The 18,684-nt window shown below is 39.6% G+C and overlaps 1 protein-coding gene across 4 annotated transcripts in view; it reads right to left on the bottom strand.

Annotated features, from left to right (window-relative positions):
* Positions 1-875: 875 nt before the first annotated feature.
* The window catches only part of LOC109466414 (kinesin-like protein KIF12), a 48,217-nt gene continuing 30,408 nt past the window's right edge, over positions 876-18,684 (bottom strand). For 3 of the 4 annotated variants that reach the window (XM_019764131.1, XM_019764138.1, XM_019764153.1), the window contains 11 exons: positions 17,439-17,514; positions 16,801-16,857; positions 15,675-15,827; positions 14,923-15,058; positions 14,218-14,309; positions 11,943-12,923; positions 11,232-11,495; positions 10,670-10,832; positions 8,942-9,007; positions 6,778-6,828; positions 876-3,363 (listed from right to left, as the gene is read on the bottom strand). In XM_019764131.1, the coding sequence (XP_019619690.1) occupies positions 3,251-3,363; positions 6,778-6,828; positions 8,942-9,007; positions 10,670-10,832; positions 11,232-11,495; positions 11,943-12,923; positions 14,218-14,309; positions 14,923-15,058; positions 15,675-15,827; positions 16,801-16,857; positions 17,439-17,514 (2,152 nt within the window). In that variant the 3' untranslated portion in view covers positions 876-3,250. The remainder of the gene's footprint in view (positions 3,364-6,777; positions 6,829-8,941; positions 9,008-10,669; positions 10,833-11,231; positions 11,496-11,942; positions 12,924-14,217; positions 14,310-14,922; positions 15,059-15,674; positions 15,828-16,800; positions 16,858-17,438; positions 17,515-18,684) is intronic. The other variant, XM_019764146.1, reaches the window with a different exon arrangement.

The following is an 18,684-nucleotide window of genomic DNA, read 5'->3' as shown; positions in this document are numbered from 1 at the left end:
TTTTTGGCCTATTTTTTTATTCGCCCGCGCGCACTAGTTTGGGGGTCTTCAGAGGATGTCATCCATAAAATTAAGGAGGTGTAGCCTAAGGATGACTAACAACAACAACATCAACAAAGAAGAAGAAAAAACGCCACTAAGGTCTTATATGTTACACCTTGGCCAATCTCAATACCCTACCCGAATTTAAGGAAACTCAGTATAAAGATTAAACGACTTGATGTTATGTAACAGACTGTTTTACATGATTGACGGCGGTCGTGCGAATCGTGATCAATTTAAAAGTTCATCAGAAGCCAGCGCTATGGTTTCTGTGCGCAGTACCGGAAACCTTTTGTTCTGTGGTTTCTATGCGTCAGAGTGTTTGACTGTAAGTAGACACGCGAGGGGGAATGTTCTGACGTCAATGTGTCTGACAGTAGTGGTAGAGTGTGTAAAGCATGGTGCCGAAATGTCTGTACATATCGGGGCAGCCAAACAAAAAAATATTCTGGATGAGAATTCGAAAATCTATCTGATATTGACATTTAATTACTGCCATTTCATATTACATTTTCGTCATCATTTCAAACTTGAAGGAGCCCAAAATCAAGCTATATGAGCCCGGAGTAAGCTCTTGTTCATTCAAGTCTCTTTCCCAACTCACTGCCGTGCAAGGACGCCACATAGCGGAACAAAGTAGAACTGCACCTGATGTTACTGTGGGTGCTGATCGGAAAAAAACAACGTCTTGTAACTACTAAAACCTATATGATTTGCCATGAGCATTGGGTTGAGCCAAGAAATTCGATACACTGAGATTTATATGTTGGGATATACCTTTACCAGGTTTCACCTGTAACATATAGTATGAATAACAACACGACGTCTTTTTTCTTTTGTGAAAATATAATTTTCTGCACAATTCTCAAACATCTGATGGCTTGAACAGGTGCAATGGCTTCAGTACACATAGGTGACAAATATACACAATACAACTACTTTTTGTCAGAAATACACTAAAATTCAACAGATCTTAGGTGCATTTCACACAATTTTACTACCTAAGTGCAGTAAAATTGTCACACCAATTCTAGGGGCAATGACTATACTTACAACACATTGACAAGTATTATCAACATATAGGTACCTTCAACAGATAAGTATTACATGTATTGTATGCCAATCAGTGTTTATAAGAATTCATCAAAACACATTTATACTAACAATATGTCACCAGAACAATATAATTCATATCTCAAAAATTGAGCATGCTCATTGGTTGGTGAGGTAACTCCATTGACAATGCTGGCCAATGAAAGTGCAGCAACAGCAAGGCTGGCCAATGAAAGTGCAGCAATGATACTTTTTAAAGGTGTACGTGCTTGAGGGCTAGGCCTGTATGGTTTCAAACTGTAAACATACCGGTCACAAACTTTGATGCCTTAAAAAAACAGTCATTTAGGATCCTAGGTATATATGCAACACACACAGTAAAAATTGACAGAAATGGTTAAATGTAAACTTTAAGATAAACCCTGTTCCAGCTATTAGTCTAGCCTGCCTTTGCCAATGTTGACCACATTCCACATAATTATGTGCTGCAAAGCTGACACTGGACTTTGACTAGATACACCAGATAATGTACATGTAATTTTTGGCATCACATACCAAACTATCTGCAATTAATTGTGTTCCGTCATTACTTTTGACAAAATGTTTAGCAATGCATGTGTTCTGACAAACAGGCACAAATACATACAACATTTGTAGTGGCTGTCTTTCTTTCTAAGAAATATGGTAGACCACTGAATGTTCTAAATGCACTAACATGACAGTTTTAGTACCAAGGACAGAGCCATCTTCTGAGTACACATATGTGCAGGCCCTACATCTGTAATGCAGTAACATTCTTTTTCACAAACAGAGAATGCCTTTTTATCTGTAAATGATTGGGATATTTTATGATTTATTAACTATGAACATACATGTGTTGTGTTTTTACCAGTTTATCATTAAGTCTCTTCAAACTTGAAAACTACATGGAATGGTGGACAAGTCAGCCAGCAGGAATTTCATACATTTGTAACAGCTTGCCTGGTTGGTTGTCTGCTTGAATCTAAAACTTCCCTTGATTGGCTAAAGCATTGCTGGACTCTACCACATGTATCAGAGAGATAAGCACAATGGAAAAGAGCAGCTAGAGTGCACGATAGACATTCCAGAATTTGAATTATCATCAAGAAATTTTCAATAACACATGTAAAGTATAACATATTTCACAATACCTTCTGTACAGATATCATTTCTGTCTAATATAATAGAATGTTTTGTCAAAATCTCCTAAGCAATAATGTGATACAAAACTAATATGTACAAAACAGCAGCAGGAACTATATACACTGTTTACATTATCTTGTACACTAAATTACTACAAAACTTGATTACAGCATAGTAAATGTATACATTGACATGACTACCATGTAGGAATAGCTCTACTGGCCATTGCTGTTTTTTATTGAGCAGAGGCTACAATTGATGCAAAATTGTGACTCCAAAGATTTTATTGTTTCTCTTCTTTAGCATGTCTTGAAATATACTGCTCTACCATATTCAAGAAAAATTATATATCATAATCTCCCATATGGCTCCTCATTTCAAGACATGATCAGTTAAACTGACCAATTGTTGATATCTCTGACTGACAACTGCTTTTTTTCTGCCACACACATACTACTAGTACATGTATTCTTTGCATTGCAGAGATGGTGTGGAAGGCCATGCTTTATTCAGTCACATATTATCATCTAAAACAACATGACAGAATTTTACATGGTACAGATTACACTGAAACAATCTCACTGAAATTCACGAAGTCTATGAATGTGAGTTTGTGAAGATGAAAGCAATTCCTGCATGGATGGAGCCTGGAGGCTCACAAATACATGTAGCTGATGTTCCTGCACTTTTAGCAAAATTCAATGAGGCAGCAGTCAAAAGTTGATACCACACTGCTGAATGAGTTCAATCAGCTACTTTCAGCTCCAATAGCAGAATGATCAAGTCTGCGCAAATGCCTACTAGAGGTCAGTGCTATCCATGATACATTATTCTGTTGTTTCAGAAAATTCAATGTCACCATATGGACTGCTTGGGCACACTGTATCACCTTCTGAAAAGCATTCTGAACAATATTTCACTCCATACTATAGTATGGAGTGAAATAACAAATTGTTGTTGATGTTTTGCTCTCCCCTGGGTCAGACATGTACTATCTCTTCTTGCCTCCCTGTGCAGGCTTGCCGACGTGCTTGTATCTCGCGATCTCTCCCTCTAAGTCGGCCAGCTCTGCACGCAGCTTGGCATTCATGTCCTGAAGGGCATCTGGTGAAACACAAAAGTTCAAGGTCAGCAAGAGTCAGGTGCAGGAATGAGATGGACAAAGAGTGACGCACTTCAGAGTGACTTCACTATCACAGCGAACAAATTTTCCATTTTGATATTAAAAAAAAACATTGCTAAATATTCTTTTAAAGGCATCCAATGCAATTTCAGGGTGGCAAAACAAAAATATTCTTGATGAGGATCTGTCTGGTTTGATACTGACACTTACTTCTATTTCTTAGCACATTTTTGCCATCATTCCATTCTTGAAATTTGAAGTAGATGGCTAGACCCCGAACAAATTTTTTGGATACTACCCATAAACAGTTAGAATCGGCCTACGATATAAAACAAGCAACCGTTTTCCACCAGTGACTTTTTTTGCTTCACAGATATCCGTACGCTATGGGAAAGGATTGATTCAACTTACTACATTAAACGAGACTAGAAAATTGACTTTGAAAATTCAGTCTTGCCACCCTGAAATTGCATTGGATATCTTTACTACAATCAAGACATACATGTAGAGACAACTTGCAGTGCAGATTTCACAAAGCACTATCTAATTGTCCTGCTCCATTCCTGCAATGATCCTAAGACTGGAAATAAAAAGAGACAGCAAAGTCTTAAACTACAACAAGCCCCCATTATGGAGTATGTATGTGTCTACAAGGTGCTTTGATTCGCATATTGTAGTTAAAGCTAATAAGCTTAACAGCCAAGCATGGGAAAAATGCACCAACCAAAATGGCTGCCCTTATATCATGCCAATAGATAAACATGATACAAGGACTACTATGTTTGATGTTGGTGCAATGTTTTCCTGATAGAGGTGAGCAACTGTTATCACTGTGACCACAAGAACCACAAAGGTGAGCTTTCTAAAACATCCCCAAAATGATGTGTAGGCCACCTAACTGTCTTCGACATCTGCTAAGAGTTGTCCGTGAGGTACGGTCGGTGGGGGGACAGACAACATAAGGTTAATAGGTAGGTAGCGAGTGCTGGTTAGTTCTTCCTAAACACGAAACCTTGTCATCTCCCATTCACCACTGTAAGGACAACTGAAGCACTCATAAATTAATACTGACACCATCTCAGCAGTGACATGCGAGGTGTGTCAGCTGAATATGATTGATGAGGTATGTAATGAGAAAACTCGTCACTCCTCTACAAGGAGGAGCTATGGGGGCATGAATGAGGGAAGACAGTTGGCTAGCAACAGCTGACAAAAGAAGAAACATCCACAAGGAGTAAAAGGAATAAGTAATGAAGATCCTTGGCTTCTTTTGTACTTAAAATCATGATAGAAACAGAGGAACAAAAGAATATTACGCAACAAGGAAAGGCATACGTGTAGCTAGTTCTATTTCATTTCCCAAATCCCTGCCTAATGACTAATTTCAAACCTGAAGTAAAAAAAAAAGTAATGCTAACCTTTTGATAAGAGTTATAGTTTATAAAGTTGATGAAAGAAAATTTGAAAAATTTCTCCTTTGTCCAAAAAATTTCCAGACACCGGCTGCCAATTTTTACGTTTTACATCCCACAACACGAAAAGTCACAAGGATGTAGATTCAACTTTCCAGGTGCACTCAGATAATTCCCAGATACATGCTGTAATTCCCTAGCCTGGGTACCATCCCCAGTAGTATATTCGCAAACTCTATAACTGGGTCTGGACTTGCACACATATAAAACGATTGGTCATGACGTCACGTAATGAGCTAGCCCGAGCAGCGGGGCTTCATTTGATTGGCTGAGCCTCAGAGGCGACGGCCAATGGCGCGCCTGCATTATTCAAGTGATGTTTGTTGTTTTGTAAACACAGATCTTCGCGCGAGTTTTCCTTTTCTCGGTGCGTTCTTTTTTTACCGGTAGGACGCCCAAAACATCACGAACGAAATTATTCAATGCATTTTTTGCTCATTTTTGAGCGACGATATTCCGTCTAAATCGTCCAAAACGGACGTGATTGCGAGGTCAACATCAACCTCCGTGAGATGAGCGGCTTGTGCGTCAGCCATGTTGATGATTTATCGCGGAAAGACTGACTACGGCTATATCATGTGCGCTTTAGCGTTCGGTTCGCCGTCGGACATGTTGATGATAAGGCGTTCGGACGTTCGAACGGACGCTAACGTCGCCGTTCGGACGTCCGAACGGCCCTTACCTAATATGTACATACCCCAAAAAGGGCTTAGACGAGTAGGACCAATCAGCGCGCTCGTTCAAAATCTGAACGAATATTTAGACTCCAGACGCTACATATGTGTGCAAGTCCAGACCCAGTTATAGAGTTTGCGAATATACTACTGGGGATGGTACCCAGGCTAGTAATTCCCTCATATAGCATTCATCAATATTAGCTCTTAAGATTTTAAGCCGACTATGTCAGAGACTATTCACTAAGCTTGATTGAGAGAATTAAATTTCCATTAGTCTGGTATTAAGACTTGGTTTTAATCTGATTTAGGAGAAAGATTTGCATTGAAGACTTTGAATGCGCAGTGAAAAAGAGTGTCTTTTCTTTTTTTTAAAAGAGATTGGATGTTGAAGCAAATTTTGCAATTTCAGAAAAATTGACCATAGCCACCGGCTTGAATTTGCAGATGGTATAGCCGAATCGTTATTATGTTTACCGAAGGAAAACATATTGTTTTTGCTCAGTTTCTTCCTCCTCTTCTACGTCTGTCACCATGGTGACTGGTGTTGGGTTACATAATGTAATGTTGCAATTTCATGGTCTGCTCCTGTCACCATATTATACTAGTAGTACATGTATGTGAATGTGTTTGAGTAAGAATTAACAGAGCAGACCGTGTCCGAAGGTAAAGTATTTGCTTTGCAAATGTTAAGTCTCTAGTTCGTCTCTCTCTTTTTTCAATTTCAGTTTGTATTTTACCAGGACGATCTCTTTCTGAGATGATCTTAGAGCTCAGGGTATTCTTGGAAGGTACTAGGTACTTCTTTACCCAGAGGGATCTCAATATGATTGATGATCAATATGAAGTACCCTCCTTATAATCTTCCTCCTTGTCACTCTAATAATGATGGACAGGTTGAATCATCTTCTCTTTTATGCGAAACAGTCATACCAGGTTATAATAGGTCTCAAGAGACAAATTAGAGAAGGTACAAATGTCCATCCGACTCAGAGAAGACAGGTTGTTTCAAGTAGTTAGTATCCGGTTGAAGGATTTTGAACTGATGTAACAGTTACAAATTTATATGAAACATGACTGAACAAATTTGCTCCCAGAAAATTTAATCCCTTTCAACAGTAACTGACATAATTAGGTCACATTAGACAAATGACATTTTATAAAATGATGATGACTGTCTTTTTTAAAATCATCATATGACATTCATGCAATGTCTGAAAAGTTAAAGAGAGACAAGAATGACTCTTACCTGAATCTTTGGTTGTGTAGAATTGTGCATCGTTTATTCTTTGTCTAGGACCTGTAAGACATTGACTGGACATTAGTTGTGTCTTCTAGAAAATCCTGAACAGATATACATGTAAGCCATTAGGACAATGCCAAAGTGACAGCTTCAGGGATTGGTCAGTATGTATTTAAAGTTAATTGCTGAGTTAAAGTTAAAGTCTGAAAGAAAGTGAGTTTACATATTGTATATTATCCCGTGTAGTGATGTGTTTTTCAATGCGTACATGTAGGATAGATTATGTTTAATTTACCGGTACTAATCTTTTTGAGGTGCCATTTAAAATTTTTTGTCCTTTCAAATTAAAATGCTGAAAAAGATTTAGAAATGGTGGTTTGGCTCCCATACCATAAGAATACAAAATGTGGGAGTGCCATCCAAACATAATTACAGGTGGTAGAAATAATCATGCAACAATATACCAATGTAGGTGTCAAATCTGGTTATTTAGGTGCCTATACTGAACTGAGTTTGTCACGTTGAAATAAAAGGCTTAACATAATATTAACAAGAGTACTTTCTGGCAAGAAATAATAGTAATTTTAGCCTCTTGTGCCTGTTGCCAATTTCCTTCATTTTAATTTACAATCCCAAATATTCAGGTATGAAAATCGTTGACCTTTGAATTGACAGGTTTTATCTGAATCTCCCCAAGGAATGTCAGATAAAACCTGAGATGTGCAGGGAGACTACTCACTGCGCATGTGTCTAGAATATACTGTCAGCTTTGATGGTCTTCAACGATTGCACTCATGTATTGGATACATGTAGCTGTGCGTTAGCTCAATAAATTTCCTTTAAAACGACAGCACACAGATCGATAGAGTGCAGTTCTGACATATATCTAAGGCCATGTTGATTTGATTATATGGATGACATCCTAAGGGAACACAAAAACTGATGCGAGCGTGCAAATAAAAGACTTTCAATTGGCAAAAAAAAGTTGCTTTCATTATAAAATCTATGTGGTCATGAAGGTTGAACAAATGACACAGAGTGTAGTATGGGGAATAATAGACTTAACTTATAATTTTAATTTCTTCACATTTTATTCTTTTTCTTTGACATTGGTATGGTAATCGTTTTCCAATATTTTTTTTTACAATCTATAGCATATATATGCTCATTTTGCAGCTGCTTTACTTGTATGATTTACAGTATGGTCAAAAACTTTTTTTTTTACAAATGAATGAAAATTTATGTGCATGTGGATGTCATCTATTGTAATCAAATCAACATGGCCTTATAGAAAATGTTGATATCAGTGCAAAGCCTGTGAAACTTACTAGTTTAAGAGTCATGTGAATACAGCAGTGTTTGACAATGATACAAATGTATGAGTGGAGAACACAATCACTGGTGCAAGAGAGGTGATCATGCAGAGTGCAAGCAAGCAACAGCAGGCTTATTCTGCACTTCTTCATGTGGAAGATAGGGGGCGTGTCATCTTGTGGGACTTGAAAACAAAATTACCAGCCAAATAATTGGACAAATTGCTGCTGAGAAGACAGTCACTGTTAATCTTTGTAATCTTTATGCTGACTCACTGCTCACAGCTAGCTCCATGGAGGTAGAAAATTTCAGCCGCAGGTCTGCACTAATTACCTCCATGGAGATACAAAATGTAGCTCCATGGAGGTAATTAGTGCAGATCCTATTGCACTGACTTGGAGAAAACAACAGTAGTTGCTGCAACTACGGTATGCAAATAAATTGAATTGAAATTTTGACAAGCTGGTATAATTAACAGTAAACTGACACTGCAAAATTTAATGGCCATTTCAATGGCCACTATCTTCATATCAATTTGCTGTTTCAACATTTAGATGACAACTGATTAAATGTACATTTTAGATGAATCTGTGAATAGCTTCATCAGGTTGGTACTAAGTCACTGACTAGAGAGACTCTTTTTACACAATTACAACCTAGAGGATTATTCAGCCGACAATTTGGTGACCGCCTGTCACTTTCCTCAGGGCAATTCTGACTGGTTCACATTGCACAGCACAGGTGTCAATGTGATTATAGATTAATGTTTTTTCTAGGTCAAGTCCACATGAAGACACCCCCTATAGTCCACATGATGAGGTGCTTGACAGTTTGCTTCACATCCTGCATGACTTACTTGCATCATTGGTCTCCCCCTGTTTGTCAGCGTTATGTGGAGGGGTATGATTGTCCACTGCATTATCTGGATGTATGGGTGCATGGATGGACTAGGATCATTATCTATGGCTCATCACAAAGCAATGGAGTAGAGTACTATGTTAGCCTGGGTGCCAGACTGTTTCAAGGGCCTACACAGGCCAGTTCCTTGGCTCCAGGGCCAACATACCCCCAAGGAAATTATACCACAGCCCCCTCAGTTAGGCCTTGATCCTCATGCTTGCTAACTTTGGGCCTATGGGTCTGGCATCCAGGCTGGATGATATCATATTCAATACACGCATGTCATGTTTTCAGATAAAATCAAAGAGCCATGTTATCAGACATTGTTTGAAAATAGAAGAGAGTATATATACGTAGGACAGATAATAACTCGCTGAAATCGAGTTATTGAATCTCAACTGGCTAAACCTTTAGAAGGATCTGGAGAAAAGAATTTCATCAGGTTGCAGGGTTCGAAATACTTTTTTTCAGGTACGTGCAAAATTGCACATTGGCAAAATTTTTAGGTGCAATTTGAAAAATTTATGTGCAAAATTATATTTAGCCTTGCATCTTTAGGTTTGGAACTGTTTTACTGTGTATCAACCTTCTTAGCCTGCCACTGCATATAGAAGTTTTAGTATACATTAAAAAGAAGGGACCAAACAAAACATGAACAATGCAAGTATCATCTGTGTTTATAAAAAAAAAGAACACAAAAAAAAATTTGTCGGCATTAGCTTCAAAGGACGCCGCTAGTGACCCCCGGCCCAATCACCGAATTTTACTGAAAATTGGACGAAAAAGCCGAAATTACTCTGCCGAAGGACTTCGTACCACATCGGGCAACAAGTTTCGCGGGTCTCACCATATTTGGTAAATCAGCTACGTAGGCCTTCGCGTCTTGCCATATTAGGTAAATCATTACGTAATGCCTTCGCGTCTTCACCTGGGGACGAGAGCAGCTTGTTCCCAGGATGTTCAGTAAAGAAAACAATATGGCTGCCATGCGCCCAGCGCGATGCCGACACAGCATGAAACTTCGGAGATACGCAGTGCAAACATGATATATCGGTATTGTCCAGGTGCAAAATTGCACATTCAAAATATTTTTAGGTGCAAATCTTGAAAATTACGTGCAATTTGCACATTGCACCTTTGTATTTCGAACTCTGGGTTGGTAGGACAGCGATTTTCTTCTCACACAACTGGTAGTGTTTCTTACCAGCTTAATTTCCAATGCCTGTCAGACATCTAAGAATCCTCAGAGCTTTTGACTGGAATACTGCTTCTTGCCAGTTATATGTACCCAATAAAGTGCCCCTTTATATACATTGGCTATATAATGGTGAGAAGCAGTACTCCAGTCAGAAGTTCTGAGGAAGATGTCTGACAGGCATTGAAATGTGTACATTTTGTAAGCAGGTGAGAAACATTACCGGTTATGTAAGACAAAATCCCTTTAACCAGACTTGATATAGCCTCCATAGCATACCAAAAACTGGGGATTTTGTGGGTCCTCAGGGTCTTTGGGGGCTTGTGATATTTTCTGGGATTACATACAGACAACATAGCCAGCCTGGTTGAATTACCCTCATTTAGAACTGGGCTAATCAGAAAACAGCCGAAGACCACCAAACCCCCAGTTCTATATGCCTGCTACGGAGGCTAACTTGATAAGGGACATCAGTGCAAGTGTACTGACCATGTCTGTGAATAGGCTGGTCCCTCTGGCCCTCCCTGTTTTGCCATGCGATGTTCATGTCTTGTTCCTTCTCAGTCTCTGGCTCCCTACTAGCTGTACTGTCCTCCTCCTTCTTACCCATGGCTTCACGCTTTTGTTGGAACCGCTCCGCATAGCCTCCCTGCTGAAAAATCAAGACATGCTTCCATGGTTTGATTGTTCATTGACTGGTGTAATATGAAAAGCGCCAGCCTGGAGTAACTGCTATATTAAACTAAAGAAAATTTGAGATTCCAAATCATCACCGAAAAACAAAATCAAACTCTTCATTGCCACAGTTTTCATCCAGGATTACCTGAAAAGCAGGCCAAAATGGCCTGAGCTGTAATTAATGGTAAAACAAATAAACTGAAACAGCTGTAGAATCAACATTTTACTGTATTGCAGTGAAACTTGGATGATCACCAAATCCCTCAAGAAACACATTGAATGTTTGTTACAAACATCTACCGAGAGCAAAAACTCCCAAATCAACAGCTTTATCAGGATTTGCCCTAGTATACAGTTAGAGAGGAAATTATACCTTTTGAGAAGACCCTGTTGTTCCAGATGCTTCAAGTTTGATAAATCTCTTCTTTAAGTTGGAATCTGAAGCCTTCTTTTCCTTCTTCTTCTCCATGACCTTGGGCGTGACCTCTGTGCCCTTGTGCGGCAGTTTGGAGAAGCCCTGGCTCTTGGTGGGGATCTTGGACGGAGGGAAGGAGGCGTTAACGTTGGGACGGGCCTGCTGCTGGCGGAAGTTGGAGGGGATTCCCTTTTTCTGATCCACCGGCGGCAGGCTCACATCCTGTGGAAGGAAATGACAGTGTAATTTTTAGCTGCTGAAGAATAAAGAGGTGAAAAATACTTCTGATGATTCTGAAAGAGAAGTCACAGGATAATGCTGCTTGATAAGCAGGTTCAACTATTGTTTTAGACATTGGAATCTAGCAATTGATTACCCTATAGTTGCACAATATTTTAACTTTTGAAACAAATACAACTGTCGATGATTGAAGAATAGTCTATGTTGACTGCTGACTCTAAAGAATCAAATACTAATTCACTTATGTTTGCGGTAACAAAATTTCACCAAGTCTGGATTGGTGTCAGGTGCAGAAAAAAAGAAAGTCTGGGAATTATTACTATGTTAAAGGACATTAAAGTACAATTATAGAGAAGTGACAGTGAAAACTGCAAACTGCGAACATGAATTTAAAAGTACCATCAGAAAAACAGGAATTACAGTAGTCACCTTGGAATGTTCCGAGGGTGGTGTTGATCTCCACGCCATTCTTGGCTGCAGCTCTGGCGAGGGCGGCCATGTTGTCATGTGCCGGTTCTTCGCCTCTCGTGGGTCAAACGGCGACTTTGTCAAAGGTGAGAGCATCGTAACAGGCGGTCCCTCGGAATGCGCCGAGTGCCGGTGACCAGAATCTCTGCGTATCGAGTGACCTGAGCTGTGCCGTGACGAGGTTTGCCAACTCAGCGGGGACGCGGCGAGGACTCTCTCCAGGTTTTCCAGCTTCTGAACGAGTTTATCGTTTTCCCGGGATAGCAGCACCTGCTCGCGCTGAATGTGGTCCTTCGACGTGAACAGCTCGGTATTCTCATGTCTCAGGTTCTCGTTCTCAACCATGTACTCCTGCAACATTTCGTACAAGCTGTCGCTATCGTTCGTGTCGCGACGGACCAACGTCTGTCTGACCGCTTCGTCCTCTTGCGGCGGTTCTTTTCTGTGTCCGTTCACCATTCCCATTCGACTCTGCGGGAAGTTCAGTTTCGTTCGCAGATACTCGTTTTCACTGCGTAATCTCTTTAGTTCTCTCTGCAGGCTCAAGATCAGTTTCTCTCTCGGATCCATCCTCACGAGAGGCTTGTTTTTTATCCTCTTGGCCCGGACTGCGTATCTTAAAGTATTCATCGTCTCGGAGCCATTGTACGCCGAGGGCGATATACACGCAACCATTAAAGTTACACCGGTCCCTCCTAGACTATCAGACAGCAGTTTCGTTAGCTTGCTGTCTCGAAAGGGAATGTGTCCGCCGCGTTTCTTTGGGTCGCTGAGGGCAGAAATGCAGTTTCCAAGAGTCAGAAGGCTCTTGTTGATGTTTGTGGTCTCCACGAGTGCGTCCCCGGCTGATTTGGACTCCTTGACTTTCTCGCTGCCTGCCAGGTCCACAAAACAGATCTTACCGTGTTTGGTGATGTACATGGAGTCATCGTCTGGGTCAGCCTGAACAAAAAAAAAACACAGGACGACATTGTCAATAGGAAAGAGAATGTCTGTGGACTTGAAATGTCTTTAAAACCTATCCAGACTTGCTTGAGTCACAATTTCCTTGAGTTAGTAGGAATTAGGGAATGACAAAAGACAAATTGTACATACCAATTTGGAAACCTTGTAACATACTATATACAAGAAGAATCTTGAAAACATGTAAAAAAAACTTAAGCAAAATTGGTGCTTACACAATGATAGCTGATAAAAACTGTGCAGGACCGAGCTTCAAAACAGCCGGGGACTCAATTAGTTCTTTGTGTCAAATCCCCGCATTCATTGACTAACTTGTCATCTATATAAATCCTTTTTTGCTCTAGATGAAAACTGTCTTGTCATGTACACAATGATCAGTATACAATTACATGGCCCACATATGGATCTAAATGTTGAGAAATTCCCCCTTCACACAGCAAAATGATTCATAGTTTGTCCTCGCAGAAGAATCTTCAATATCTGCTACTGTTAGCCACACCCAAAGTCTGAAACAATGGGTCCATCCAACTTGGCCACTGTCCCGTGACAATACTCATGAGAAAATAACATATCTCCTACTACCTAATAACGCTAGAGTGATAACGAACAAAGGACAACCAAACTGCCTCCAGCTAGTAATGTTAGTATCCTGTGACCAGGACTCAAAGCCAGGGATCAGCATTACCTGACAGCTACACAAATTCTGATGCTGGTGCATTTAACCACATGTATAAGGCAAGCCGTAGAGTCTGAACCCACTCTAATAATGTGCAAGATCAAAGTTATAGAATGCATAGAATTATACTTAATCTAATAATTATGCAATACAGTCATATTTGCTCACTGCTATATAGAATGATATGACTTCATGACTGGTGCAGTCCATAATTGGAATACAAATTGTTGTTGATTTTGGCATTCTACCACATTTAGTATCATTTTCCAATAGTTTTTGTTTGCAATTTACATGTATGGCATTTATTTGCTTATTTTGCAGCAGCTTTGTACGGTTTTCAGTATTGTCAAAAACATGTGTTGACATCCGTGCGCATATGAATTTTTGTCCGTTATGATAATAATCAAATCAACATGGCCTTACATAAATCAACATGACCTTATGTAAATACAAAATAAATCAAGCAACTAGGTTGATTCTCTTCTAAGTTTCAAATACTTGACTAGTTGTAGCATCCACTTTCTTTTTCATCAGTAATAAAATGGTCCAGAGATCTAGATAGTAGGCAATGAAAAGCAAACAGTTGAGCACTCTTACCATTTCACTGTCAATGTTGAGTGTAAGCATGGTGTGGCTTCGGCTGGAGTGTTCATTCAGATTGTGGGAACCAACATGCCTGTTGTGCATTCCTGAAGAGTCAATAATACACAAAAATCAAATTTGAATCAAATTTTAGCTTCAGTGCAGAGCGAAACAGCGACACTTAGCTTAATTGCACTGAGTGAACCAATCATAATTGCCCTAATGACCATTGTGACAAGTGGTCATCGAAATGTCTGCTCTTGTTAAACAAGTGGTTGTGAATAAAGAACACTGCAATAACAATTCAATCATTCCCCAACCTGATGAAATTATTCACAGATATACAAAAATCAGTTACGCATGTACTGCTGTTGTGGAAAACTGAGTTTTATCGTTAAAATTCTCTATTCTGAGTTAGCATTTTGACACCAACTGAATACTGTAATTCCTGCCTTTTTTGCAGTACCAGGGTACTTTTATGTTTGGTTTTCGCGGCCACTAATCTGTACCGTGAACTTATCATTACCGTTAACAAATAATTCCTTGACTTTCTTTTTCTGAACCTGTCGATATTCTTGATAACCATGAACATTATAGTTCCGCGAACACGTCCATTTTTCTCAGACTGCAAACTTTTGCTACCGTGAACATAAAGTGATTTACAGTAACTTGTTCTGGAATAAGGCAGCAGTTAGGAGGTTGCTGAGATTCTGTTATCACCTTCTTCCAGCACTGCCATGATGTCATCGATAGTCTCAAACTCTGGACAGAAAAGGTTCTCCACATAGAAGCCCTGCTCTTTGGACCATCGCACGGGCAGGTTGGACCGATCCGCCGGGTTCAGTAGGTCCTTCACCTGAGACAAACAGCAAAACAAACAAATAAACAAAAACACAATGGATGCATATAGACTTCTCATTCTACTGTATATTGTTATGGGTACACATATCCAATCAGCACATACACTGATGATTCGCTGATGATTGGATCAATGAATTCAACAAATAATGGGGTTACGTAGTAACAGAAAACAACCCAAACATTATAGCTTACGGATAAAAAAAACTGTGCAAATACTAATTACATGTAGTTGGTAGAAGTCAGTAGCAGTACTAGACAAGTGTTCTAGCCAGCCTGATATTTTTTTTCGTCATCTCGATTTTGTTACACGTAAAATCATGTTGATTACCAAAATGCTACAATTCTATAGAGGGGTCCAGGGGCATGCTTCCCCGAGAAATTTTGAAAATTTAATGCTGATCTTTTGAAATGCTATTTGAGAGGAAAATTTTGCTGTTAGATCAAGCTTAGTTTCATGACATCCCACATCTTTACACACCAATTTTCGTCTGTCAAAGGTGATGGGTTGGGCAAAATTTTTGACCATCATAAGCAACAAAATTCCAAAGGAAATATGGATGCTGGCTTGAACACTGGTCAGTAGGCTTAGGTTAGATGTGAAATGTACAGACCTGTTCGTTGTATATTTCCAGATAGGTGGCCCTGAGGGTGTAGACTGTGCTGGGGTCTCGGCGTTTGCGCTGTCCGATGCTGTCAAACAGGTACAGGAAGGCGCGCTGTATCAAACCCTGGTACTCTGCATCTTGCACGGTGTCATCTTCAAACTGAAACAGATACAATAAGGCGTCTTAAATACTTAACACTCCTCTGACCTCCACAGAAACTTAAAAATTCATGTTTAGTCCAAAAGAACCTTTACATGTAGTTAGCAGAACATAAGCTTTCAACTTTGGGCAACAATTGGCAAAAGTTAGTTCTTACATTTACAAAATGATTTTAATTTTGATAATATGGATCATAATGCTGGACTCTGAGATCAATATTCACTGTTTTGCATGCAGTTACATACAATGTATTGTATCTAATGTCGATTTGCACACTATTAGTATATCAATTCTTAAACTGGAATCAAAGAGAACTTATACATCGTAACTGGTAGTAATCTTCGTAAGGTCATTCTGCCAGAAGCAACATTAACACCATCCCCTTCCAACTCCCACACATGATACCTGTTATGTTATTTTTAGATGAATATAACATGGCACCATCCCATCTTTAGTTCCTTAATGCTTTCAACTGTTACAAAATACTTTATACATTGTATATGCCTCAGATGATACTTTGTCACACATACTTTGGCCAATTCTCAACCAAGTGACATTATCAAAAATCCCTAGTGTCAAAGATCACTCTGGAAATGTGACATGGGATGCTTTCAAGAAATTGGCTGATAACGCAAGATTGAACACATCTTAGTAGTACCATCACACATCTGGAGTGATTTTGAAAATTTTTGACAATGGTACTTGGCCAAGTTGTGTATGTACAACATTGCAACTATTCTAACGGTACAGTCACAAACATTTCCACCAATTTGAACAGTACAAAAACTGTCACCATGAAATGAGCACAACAAGAAAGACAGAAGTGCGATGATGGCAGCAAAGATGACATGCTTGCAGGGTTAGTGCAAAGTGTTACATGGGGGGGGGGCAGTGCAAGAGACTTTCCACACGTTTCGCACATGCAAAAATGTATACGCGGGTTTCCATGACGATCACCACCACGCAAACCTACCCCGAACGCGGTCGCCTCCTCACCGCTGTTCGTCGGAACCGCACGTGGCGTGCGTGTCTCCGAAAGTACGAGAGAGAGTCATAAACTGTCAGTATGGCCACTGTATGTGCTTCAATGTTTGCAAGATGGAATGTCTTGTATAAAAGCCAGCATAGATCACAAAGAAAATCAAAACTGCAGAAATTATTTCATAAAATGCAGTCTTGCATGCAAACCAAAACCAGCACAAACTTTAATGATTATGAACTACAATGCTGCAAATTGCTTAGTAGAAGGAAAATTATTTGGATGTGGCAAGTCAGATTTGTTAGGATGCAATCTCTAAGCTATAGGTTAAGCAATGGCATAAAATGTTGATGTTACATATTAAGTTTATCACAACATCAGAATTAAAGATACTGGTACATTGTAATTGCAACAATGAAAGTCATGAAAAGGTTGAGCAAGTCATTTATATGTAAGCTCAACTCACTCACAGCTTTACTGTTTATCATTGTTGTCGATCAATTTCAAAATTCTTGACCAAAATGTCAATAATTAACTGTAAAGCTGACCAATGTTGCAATGCAAATGTAACAATCAACATTTCTGTCTATAATTAGGGTTGAAAGTGAGCTAAGAGTCACAACATGTCTCACCATAGTCATAGGCCCTGTAATGGTGTGAGTCTTCCCAGATCCTGTCTGTCCAAATGCAAATGCCGTACAAGCATACCTGAAACATAGAGACAACCATTGGTCAACTTACTGTACTGTATTACTTAATGTTCAAGGTACCAAAATTTCACTTTCTGAGAAAAATGGAGGTCTTCCAACCAAAATTCGTGACCCTAGTGTAACGATCCAATCCCAGGGTTTATGGAATGAGCAGAAGAGACGAGTGGAGTACTGTGGATCTGTATGTATTCTTCAGAACATGTGGGTAACTCTAACTCAACTGGATATAACTGGTTCCTAGTGGACTTGCCTACTCGCCACCGGGGGTGGCAGGTTATACCATTCCCATAGGGGGGACTCTATGGTTCAGCATATTAGATCCTTACACTCTTCCCCCCTACAACAAGTAAAACTTCTCCTGAAGTTTACAGATATAACAATGTATATATAATTGTATATAACAATGTATAAGTATAATAGTAATCCAACATAACAAAATGCAACGGGGAACAGTCCGTATCCGTAACAGTACGAATAAAACTACTGAATAAAACTTAACTTGTATTAAAGCTGTCATCACAATAACAAGTAACTTACATGTATCTGAAGTTTGACTTACACTAAAGTTTACCAATATCATGTAAACATATCAGAGCATAAACATAATTAAAAAAAAATAGTTCTATATAGTGTAACGTTACATTTGACAGATCTAGATAAAAGGTATAACGGTATTTGACAGGGAAGATACACAGATTAAAAAGAAAATCTGTATAAGTTCTAGACGGTTTGTCTTCAACCTCTGTCAAAGTTAACTTCCTGGCGAAGCAGGTTTTCCGTGTCCCAATCTAAATACTAGTAGATCGTCAATGCAACAGTCTGATGGGAGAGTTCACAGCTGTAGTAGGTTATCTAGAGTTCTGTGACATAGTCCGCAAGTCGCGACGGTCTAGTTACTCGTCGACCACGCCGTGTAGCACGTTGCGTAGTGTCTGTTGTGGCCGTTGCTGGTTGAGAAGTTTGCTCATCCGGACAGTCGCGATCTGGCTGTGCCGTCGGCGTCCTGGCAACAGGTTCTGCCTGGCGTGTATAGCAGGGTTTCAACCTGTTATAATGCACAGTTTGTTTGCGGTTAGTCTGGGTGTTCTTGATCGTGTACGTGACACCTGGTTCTCCATCGGAGAGTATTCGTTCCACGACGACAAATGGGCCTTTCCATCGGGGTCTG

This window comes from Branchiostoma belcheri, unplaced genomic scaffold (assembly GCF_001625305.1).
Source record: "Branchiostoma belcheri isolate BF01 breed outbred unplaced genomic scaffold, Haploidv18h27 scaffold1, whole genome shotgun sequence".
NCBI classification, from domain to species: Eukaryota; Metazoa; Chordata; class Leptocardii; order Amphioxiformes; family Branchiostomatidae; genus Branchiostoma; species Branchiostoma belcheri.
The sequence above is the reverse complement of the archived record's forward strand: the minus strand, read 5'-3'. Positions and strand labels throughout refer to the sequence as shown.